The sequence below is a fragment of the Sinocyclocheilus rhinocerous genome, unplaced genomic scaffold (assembly GCF_001515625.1).
Source record: "Sinocyclocheilus rhinocerous isolate Xijiao unplaced genomic scaffold, SAMN03320098_v1.1 scaffold4467, whole genome shotgun sequence".
Classification (NCBI taxonomy): domain Eukaryota; kingdom Metazoa; phylum Chordata; class Actinopteri; order Cypriniformes; family Cyprinidae; genus Sinocyclocheilus; species Sinocyclocheilus rhinocerous.
This window is the reverse complement of record NW_015656161.1, coordinates 89,421-99,836: the sequence shown is the minus strand read 5'-3', so window position 1 is coordinate 99,836 and position 10,416 is coordinate 89,421. Positions and strand designations below refer to the sequence as shown.

Below are 10,416 nucleotides of genomic sequence, written 5' to 3'. Positions count from 1 at the left end.
GCACTTCCCTGCTGTTGTGTTTCCTTCTGCATGTCAGTCCGTCAAACCTCTCAGTGACGTGATTCTTCTGCTTTCGTTCCATCAGTTTGGCTTTCAAGTTGAGTAAATGTCCTCTTCTAGCTCTCTAAATCTCTCTTCTGTTGGTATAGGGGCCGCGTCGGCCCTTATAGCGGCTCCATTAGCCGTAGTTTCATGTAGCTTGTGTTCTTCTATACAGCAGGGTAATTATATGAGGTAATTACATGCATTCTGAGAGGCTGAACACATGAAAGTGCTGCAGTGATTGTGAGGAGAGGCCCGTCTTTAACATGCTGCCATTTACAGCTACAGGCTTTTACACTGATAGCGCTGTTAGGAGGCTGTTTGAATAGTCGCTCTAAGCCAGAGCTGCCAGTGCTATCTAATATTGATAAAATTCATTTAGACTATTTTGAATGAACTTTTATTTGTATATTTTCAGATTTCATTTAGATTTCAAACTTAGCCAATTTAATTTAGTTTAGTAATTTTATGTGATTGTCATTTTTATTAGTTTTCATACCTATTTAGATACCTGTTCAGATAGATAGATAGATAGATAGATAGAGATGGATAGATAGAAAAAATCGTTCAGAACTATCGCAAAAAATTAAAATCGCTCAGAGCTATCGCAAAAACTTTAAATCGCTCAGAACTATCGCAAAAAATTAAAATCGCTCGGAGCTATCGCAAAAAATTTAAATCGCTCAGAGCAAATTTAAATAATTTAAATCGCTCAGAGCTATCGCAAAAAATAAAAATCGCTTAGAGCTATCGCAAAAAATTAAAATCGCTCAGAGCTATCGCAAAAAATTTAAATCGCTCAGAGCTATCGCAAAAAATAAAAATCACTTAGAGCTATATTGCAAAAAATTAAAATCGCTCAGAGCTATCGCAAAAAATTAAAATCGCTTAGAGCTATCGCAAAAAATTCAAATCGCTTAGAGCTATCGCAAAAAATTCAAATCGCTTAGAGCTATCGCAAAAAATTCAAATCGCTCAGAGCTATCGCAAAAAATTCAAATCGCTCAGAGCTATCGCAAAAAATGTAAATCGCTGAGCTATCGCAAAAAATAAAAATCGCTCAGAGCTATCGCAAACAATAAAAATTACTAGGAACTATCGCACAAAATAAAAATCACCCTGAACTATCGCAAACAATAAAAATCGCTCAGAGCTATCGCAAAAAATAAAAATTGCTCGGAACTATTGCTGAAAAAGATACTCAGAACTATTGCTAAAGAAATAAAAATTGCTCGGAACTATCAAAAAATATATAAATAAAAATCACTCAGAACTATTGTTAAAAAATGCTCATAACTATCTCTGAAAAATAAAAATCATTCAAAACTATGACTAAAAAAATTAAAGCAGCTCAGAATTATCACTAAAAAAATTAAAATCACTATTGCTAAAAAAAATAAAAACAGACAGACAGATAGATAGATACATAGATAGTTTGTTTATACTCTGCATTCTCTATTCTGCTTTGGTTCCGCTCTCACAGCGTGACCTTTGACCTCATCAATAGGGTCAGCTTCCTGTGGTCTGCTGTTTGGGGTTCTAGCAGTCAGTTGATCTGCTTCTCTGAAATTCACATCAGCTGGACGAATCCAAAAAATACACTTGACACAATGTGAACACATGCTGGATCTACAGAAAACAGAGTTTATGCTGTATATGTTTTTAATTCTCAGAAAGACTGATTGGTATATCAGGCCATGAACCACATCAAACTGCTTCTGGTTCCTCCAGTGGAGTGACGCCCGTGAGATCTGCTCATTTATTAGTGAAGCAGGCAGAGTTTGAGCTGAGCTCTTCTCCATCATATCATCTACATCTGAGCTTCATGCAGTTTCTTGCTGATCTATCAGTCCATGTTTGATAAATAAACAGCTGTTTTGTGCCTGGAGTCATGAATGTCATTCCCTCACAGGTCAGTCAGTGTTGCCAAAACTAAAAAATACCTGACACAGGGCTTTTGTGTGACTACAATTTAAATAAATGTATAAAATAAATAAAAGCATACATGCATAGCTAAAAGAATTCATGATAAATTAAGGAAATGAAAAATAAGTAGAAAACAATAAAATATTTATTTAAATAGTAAATCAAGGACTGAAAGGATTCAGTAATAATTTAGAAAAATTAAAAAAATTTTACTTGTTAATTTAGAATATACTAATAATATAATATAAGTTAAAATTATGAGAAAATGATTAAAATATAAATAAATCAATATATAAAAAACTAATTCGAAATCATATAAAATATTTAAATAAAACTAAATTATTTCAAATGTAATTATTCTTTTTATGTTAGTTCAGCATTTCACAATTTACTTACAAGAAATGTGTTTCCATCTAAACATGTCATGATTGCTTCATAAACATTTGTTGAGTTTGTGTGTGTTTTCAGTGTGTGTGTGTGTGTGTATGTGTGTGTTTCTTTAAATGAGACTTCATAGCACAACAACACAACCAGCACAAACACACTTTATTTCCATCTGTTACGCTGTAACTTTATAAACTCCGCGTCCGATGTGTCAGTCTGATGGTACTTGTTACTCTGTTTTATGTTTGCGCAACACAATCACTTTTTCCTGCCTGTTCTTTTTTCTTTTTTCTTTTTTTAAAGCGACAGGGTGTCTAGACACTCACATGACCTCCGACGCGCCAATGAGAGACGCGGAGACACACACACACACACACACACACACCGAGAGAGAGAGAGAGAGAGACAGGCGTCTGATCTTCATCTCGTTCTCAGTCCTTCAGTTCTTCATCGACTCGGAAACTTCCCGCGTTTGCGCTCTGGAGACGGATATTTGTGGATATTTCGAGCGTTGTATTATCGTACCGTGCGAATTGTCGTGAGAGGTTTTCTTCAGCGGGGTCTGATGTGGATTTAACGGCTTTTGTCAGTCCGATCCGAGCTGCAGATTTGATGTCAAACGAAGTAAACGGCAGATTAATCATCCCCGACCCGAGCTATCGCTGTGGATTACGAGCGAACTCGTCTCTCGCGGGTCGGTTCCGATGATTGCGCACTGACATCAGGTCCGAGATCGTTTCCAGCAAACCCAGACAGTCGTTTCAGCTTTTCCCTTTTGGATTCCGTGAGGTGAAATATTAAAGTCTGGCGTATGAAACGGATCGCGTCCGCTTCTCCTGCTCGCCGTTTCTCCGCCGTCTGCTCTGCGCCTGTGGATTCGGACCTCCGGATCTTCATGACTTGCGGACAAAATGGCCGTTTTGTAGCCGGGGAACCCTCTTGTCGTCCCGCATGTTCAGGACCAAACGATCGGGGCTCGTCAGGCGACTCTGGAGGAGCCGTGCGCCCGCGGAGGGCGACGGAGACGCGGACACCGGCGGCGCCGCGGGCTGCTGCCTCGGGAAACCGGGCGCCAGTAAGCCTAACCCCGGCACCGAGGCCGAACTGAAGGCGCTGACGTACTCTATCCTGAAGAAGATCAAGGAGAAGCAGCTGGAGGTGCTCCTGCAGGCGGTGGAGTCCCGCGGCGGAGCGCGGAGCCCCTGCCTCCTCCTGCCGGGGAAAGCGGACGCCAGGCTGGGTCAGCAGTCCTTCCCGCTGCCGCTGCTGCTCTACAAGGTGTTCCGGTGGCCGGACCTCCGGCATTCCTCGGAATTAAAGAGACTCTCTTGCTGTGAATCTTACGGGAAAATCAACCCGGATCTCGTGTGCTGTAACCCGCATCATATGAGCAGACTGTGCGAGCTCGGTACGACCGTCTCTCCTCTCACAGATCTAGAGCTGCTTTCAGAAATAGTGTGCTAAATCTGCGGGCTTTCTCTCACGTACGCGCTATTATAGTTGGTGAAATACATATAGAGGCTTGTTCTGGCTCTTCTATACTGAAGATCAAGTATAGAGTGCTCGTATAGGACTGTAAAAACACGCACATAACAGTGGCGTTTAATTACAGCTTAGAATGGAATAGAATTAAAAAGAACCGAATAGAGGAGAAAAGAATGTAGGGGATTTGAACTAAAATTATTCTGGCTGTTGTAAATGTTTCATATAGTGCTTATGCAATAACACATAGCATTTATATATATATATATATATGTATGTATGTGTGTGTGTTTAGTAGGCTAATCTAATACAGAATAAAGGTTTCAACTAAACATTATTTTGGCTTTTATATGCAGAAGATCATATTAGAATAGAATGGAATAGAGAAAAAGAATTAAAAAATATATATAATAAATAACATATATTTAGTAACATTAAAATTGTCATCAAGATTTTGATTGTTAAGAATTCACATTTTATTCTGTTATATATGAAGAGTTCATTTGCAAATACAGATGTTCCAAAATCATGTTTTTTAAATCCTGCATTCCAGTTGATATCAATCAAACTGCAGCTGGGTTGTTTTGATTAAACAATAATAACTACAAAACATAAAAACATGATAAATTAATAAAAACTGAGTGATCTGTTTTTGCAAATAAACTCTTCATATATAACCTCTCTATATTCTGTATAAAGATAAATACAAGAAATCATTCTTACATTCATCATATGTGGTCTGTTTGGTAGTTTTTCAATAGCTGAACCAACCGTTTCATCAAATAAGTGTCTTGGTATGAGCTACTGATTATAATTATTATTCTTATACAGTGAGGAATGTTGTGTTTCCATGTGGATAAATGCAACAGAGTTTTCAGCTGGACCTCCAGTCTGTGGTTGTTCATGTGAAACCCGCCGGAGGCCCCAGCGTTCAGTGAAGTTAGTTTGCAGTGATCAGTGTGTGTGTGTGTGTGTGTGTGTGTGTGTGTGTGTGTGGAGTCTGGCGCCAGGCGGCCGTGTGTTTATCAGAGCTGTCCTGCCTGTAACCCTCAGCACTACACAAACACTTTTCCCAGAGAATGCCAGGCCTTATCATCAGCCCACATCTCCACTCACAGCCTCTCTCTCTCTCTCTTTCTCCTCCAGAATCCCCCCCACCCCCGTACTCAAGATATCCCACCGATTTTCTTAAACCACCTGGTAAGTTGAAGTTTCATCTTGAATTTTATGAGTCGTTTGCAATGAAGTTTTTTTTTGCACATTTACTATGTTAATACCGTGGTATTCTCAGTATTTAAATACCATCCCAATGATCTTTCTTAAACCATCTTAAAAGCTGAACATTTAAGCAGATTTGGAATCTTTAAAAAAAATAGTTTGAATTGAAAACTGCTTGCAATTAAGTTTTTTGCACATTTACTATGGTAATACCATGGTATTTTTGTACCATTTAAATACCATCCCTAAAATTAATTTTACATGTAAACCGATGTGGAGTCTTCAAAGAGTTGAATTTTACTTCAAAATAGCTTGCAGTTAACGTTTTTTGACATTTACTATGGTAATACCATGGTATTCTCACCATTTAAATACCATTCCACCAATTTTCTTAAACCGCTTGGTATGTGTAAGATTTATCTTAAATTTAAGCCAATGTGCTATCTTTAAAATCGTTAGTTTGAGTAAAAAAAAAAAAAAAAGAAGAAGCTTGCAATGAAAGTTTTTGGACATTTACTATAGTAATACCATGGTATTCTGACCACTTAAATATCATCCCACCAATTTTTTTAAACCACCTGGTAAGTTGAAGTTTCATCTTAAATTTAAGCAAATGTGGAGACTTTAAAAAGTTAAAAATTGCATGCAATGACGGTTTTGGACATCTACAATGGTAATACCATGGTGTTTTTAACCACATAAATACCATGGTGCATGAATATGGTAATCATTTAGTACCCTGCTATATGTAATGATACTGTTTTGTAAATCTTAGTAAGTTTGCTATGCTGTTTAAACATTGTACCATGGTAATAATAATGTGGTATATGAAGATAGTAATCATTTAGTGGCATGATTTCATATATACTTCAGTGTTTCTACCACAGTACTGAATGATTACCATACTTAACTATCACTTCTCTAAGATGCTAAGTGCTAGTAATTGGAGTAAATGCATAAATAGCACAGTATATGAATATGGTAATGATTCGTTGTGTAATAGACGTTATGATGTTGTTTGGTCCGAATGATGCAAGTGGTTTGAGTGTTTGCGAGGAGTTCGTAAACGTGGCTCACATAAAGGAAAAACTGAGAGAGCTGATTTATCTGCCGAATTAATCTGAGGTTTTGGGAGTGTCGCTTTGCGTCTTTCCCCTGAGCGTTTGCTTTCTCTCTACCCATAATGCCGTTTGGCTCTTGAGCATGTCCTGTATATTGGCTTCAGATAAGCGTGTTGTGTTTGGCAGCGTCCCGGATGAGATTTCCTGCCGATCGCCCCGTAAAGATCCTTCTCAATCCCGGCCAAAACTGCTCACTAATGCGGTATCACTTACGCATTGAGAAATCCAGCCCAGCTCCGACGAGTGCCTGTTTCGAAATACTTTCCTTGAGCCCAAATTTGTGCGTCTTGATAATGTTTATAGTTACGTGTGTGTGTGTGTGTGTGTGTGGGAACGACACTATCCTGACTGACATTGGCTCTCGATCTTTGAGTCATTCTTCTTTTATGAATCAGTTTGGGGTTTCGGAGCGACTGAGAGAAAGCAAGAATGTGAACGAGAAAAGGCGCTGCGGTGGAGGACAGGAAAGCCAGTTTGGGGAGGACATTTCCTGTGAGGAGGACACACACACTTCCATTAGCTGCGTTTGGCTCTTGGACGCGAGACAGAGAACAATAGAAGACGGGCGATTTTCTCCGACTGAAAGAGAGAGTGACGCTGAACGCTGGGAGGAAGTAATTCGTCTCTTGTTCGAGTGTGTGTGTCTCGTTGATAACGTCAGGACGAGGGAGACAGTTTGACAGTGGTTTAGGGTGACTGTCACATTCACACGTTGCTGTTGATGTCTAGGTGCGACGAGAAACGGTCGTTGATGCAAGTGCATTTGCATATCAATCACTTTAAGCTCTCAGACGCAAACATTCACACTTATAATGACAAAGAAAGCAAAGTTTCGCCAAGAGCTAGTGAAATGTCGTTAGCTCTGCTAAATTCTAGAAGGGTTCGGTTGACTTGCAAATGCTTTTGTGCGCGGCGGAGATTGTGGTTGTCATTTTAGCCACGTCGCGGGATCCGTTTACACGCTAGACTCGTCTGATTTGGGTCTTAAAGACATTTGGATCTCTGAAGGTTTCAGTGTAGTTATTGGGTGAAACTTGTGCTTGTGATGGATTGAATGGTCCAAGACGGACAGTTTCAAAGCTGTTTTTGCTCCCTGGAAAATTAATCACAACTTGTTTGAAGCTGCTGCTTGATCCCACATCTTTTCCTCGCTCACTCTCTCTCTTTGCGGTCAGGTTCAGGTTTGACCGTGTGTCTCATTAGACTGACCACAGCTCAGGGAATGTGTCCAACTCCAAAGGTTGCTTCCGAAAGTGACACCATTTCACAATTTATGCTCACAAATTGGCAAATTTTCGGAAATACCCTTTAATGCTAAACTTAAAAACTCATCCTCCTTACACGTGGTGGGATGTCACCGTGGTACATGTCCAAAAACTCATGGTAAATCAATGATATGTCTTAGATGTCAATGGAAATCTCCCTAGAGAAGCGATTCCCAACATTTTGTGATATTGGTGAATGGTAACATTACATGAAAGTAAACAAATCAAATATTTAAACTTTTTAGTAAGTGTTTAATATTGATTTTTTATTTTAAATACATTTAGCCTATTTATTTATTTTAAATTAAATTAATTACTAGCTTTTCATTAACTCATGAACCCCTTGCCGTTTGTAAACCCCAGTTTGGGAAAACAAATTAGACATTAGATGTTGCTATGCTTTATGTGTGTATTTGTGAACTTTATTATTTGATCATTATTCATATTTATGTTGGGATTTACAACATTAGAATCTTGTCATGACTCTAGTTTATGAAAAGGCATTAAAATGATTCATGTTTAATACTACATTTAGTCAGTAAATGCTTCACAAAAACATTTAAACTAAGCTAATTTGATGTTAAATATGGTAATACAGGCTAATGCTAATGCTAACTTGTGGTGTGCTTTGCAAAATCCCTTGTTAGGGTTAGACACTTGGGATTTTGAAAAGCACCTCACAAATTAGCATTAGCCTGTTGTTTTAGCCATTTAACCCCAACGTTTCTCACTTCTTAACTTTGTTAGCATAAACCAAGTATTAGCTAAACTGCTCCAAATCAGATATATGATTATATTTACCATAAATCACTATGTAACTGTTTATTTCTTGATCTGTTTTGGGAAACGGTTTCATTGTGTCTAGCACACTAGTTCGTGTAAAGACATTGAACAAAACAGACTATTTACTAGGAAATTATTCATGTTTAACCACAACTTCAGGCAGCGCCAAATTAGCTTTTAGCAAAAGCTAATTCGATGAGAAGTCTTGTTAAAGATAGTAAGACAGGCTAATGCTAACTTTTGAGGTGTTTTCAAAATCCCAAGCTTGGTTAGCATTAGCCTGTTCCTTTAGAAACCTAAAGTTTTTGGCTTCTTACCTTTGTTAGCATAAACCATGTGTTAGCTAAACTGCTATGAATCAGATTTATGACTATATTAACCATAAATCACCATGGAGCTATTTAGTTCTTAAGTCATCTGCGTTTGGAGTCGTTTTCATTGTGCCTGACGCGCTAGTTCATGTAAAGACATTGAACTGAATGGATCATTTATTTACTAGCAAATGATTCTTGATTAACTCCAAATCCAGTGCCTTTAGCAAAACCTAGCGCAAACGTTTAAAGCTAAACTTGCGAGTGCTACCTTGTGAGAATGCTAACTCCCAAGTTAGCATTAGCATTAGCCTGTTCCTTTTGAAACCTAAAGTTTCTGACTCCTTATCTTTGTTAGCATAAACCGTGTGCCAGCTAAACTGCTCTGAGTCAGATCTATGATTATCTTCACCATAAATTACCATGGTAAGTGATCTGTGTTGGGAGACGTTCAGCTTTCATTGTGACTGACGCACTTTCTCCTGCAGTTGTTTGATCACAGTAACTCCAGGATACTGACGTTAGATCCGAACATATGGAGACAATATTCCAGCCCCGTTTATTAAAGGGTTAACATGAACAGGGTGTTTTTCCTGTCTGCTCGCACGCCAATTAGAAGATTGACTGTACACAGTTTTCAAGGCCGCTGCTATTTCCTGACTGGCTCGTTGTTTTGGACTGGATGGAGTATATCCTGCTAAACAGTGTATTGCTATTAGAGCGCAGCCGCTCTCCGCTAGCTTTCTTGGCGCAGACTTCAACCTCACAAATGCTTTATTTATTTTGCATGACAGGGAAATGAACGTCCGCTGGATTCAAACGATTCGACCCAGAATGATTTTTGTCCTAAGAACTGGGCGGGTCTTTTAACCCTGTGATTGACAGCTGTCACTCTGTTTCTCCGCAGATTCTCCAGGTTCTGTGCCTGCTTCCACTGAAACTGGAGGAACGGCGTATTCGGCCCCTATGGGGTTCTCAGGTAAGAGCTCAAGACCGTCTTTGAACCCGTTTGTGCTGATTTGTCGAATCCTAAACAGAGCTGAGGAGCTGGAAGAGAGAGAGTTGAAAGATTTGTTTTGACAGTGTTTCTTATATCATCTTCTAAAACTAGCAATCACCACAAAAACGAGTGCTAAAGTCATCATGAAATCCTTAATGCACATTCCTGATCTTATCATGCACATTATTCCAAAGAACAGGCATTTGTCTTTGTAATCTTTCATCAAAATGTTGTAACTTCCTGTGCATCTAAAAATACTTTTCTGATCCACTGATGTCTGCAAAGCCATGCAGTCTATTGGATGATGTTAACTAATAGTCAACTAGCTATGTAGGCATTGTTTTACCAATTTAAATCAATCAAATCTGTTTGATCAGAAACACAGTACAGAAAAGTAGTAGTATTATTATTATTCTATTATAAATAAATAAATGACCAAATAAATTAATACTTGAGTTCTATTTAATATTATTTTGAATTAGCATTTATTTTTTTACATTTATTTTTTAAGTTTAGTTTAAGTTTTATTAATTGTTATGTGCCTTTTTATTTTTTAGTTTTTTTTTTTTAATACATTTTTGTAATATTTTATTCCATTTATTTCAGTTAATTGCCAAGGCAACATGTTGCATTGTAATTTTTGTAATTTTTATTTATGTATTTTGTTAATATTTCGCTTTTGTCATTTTTGTTACTGTGTTTATTTGAATATTTATTTTTAATTAATAATTTCTTTTTTCATTTTTAATTTTAATATTCAACTTACTTTATTTCAATCAATAGCCAAGCCAACATTTCTAATAAAAATTTCTTGCCTTTGTCATTTTTATTAATGCATGTTTTTTAGTCATTTTTAGTAGTATATATATATATATATATATATA

At 37.7% G+C, this 10,416-nt stretch overlaps 1 protein-coding gene across 1 annotated transcript in view; it reads left to right on the top strand.

The window, feature by feature from the left end:
- The first annotated feature begins 2,512 nt into the window (after positions 1-2,512).
- The window catches only part of LOC107719679 (mothers against decapentaplegic homolog 7-like), an 18,478-nt gene continuing 10,574 nt past the window's right edge, over positions 2,513-10,416 (top strand). Inside the window, exons 1-3 of the mRNA XM_016527159.1 lie at positions 2,513-3,760; positions 4,981-5,034; positions 9,440-9,511. Coding sequence (XP_016382645.1) covers positions 3,304-3,760; positions 4,981-5,034; positions 9,440-9,511 — 583 coding nt within the window. The 5' untranslated portion in view covers positions 2,513-3,303. The remainder of the gene's footprint in view (positions 3,761-4,980; positions 5,035-9,439; positions 9,512-10,416) is intronic.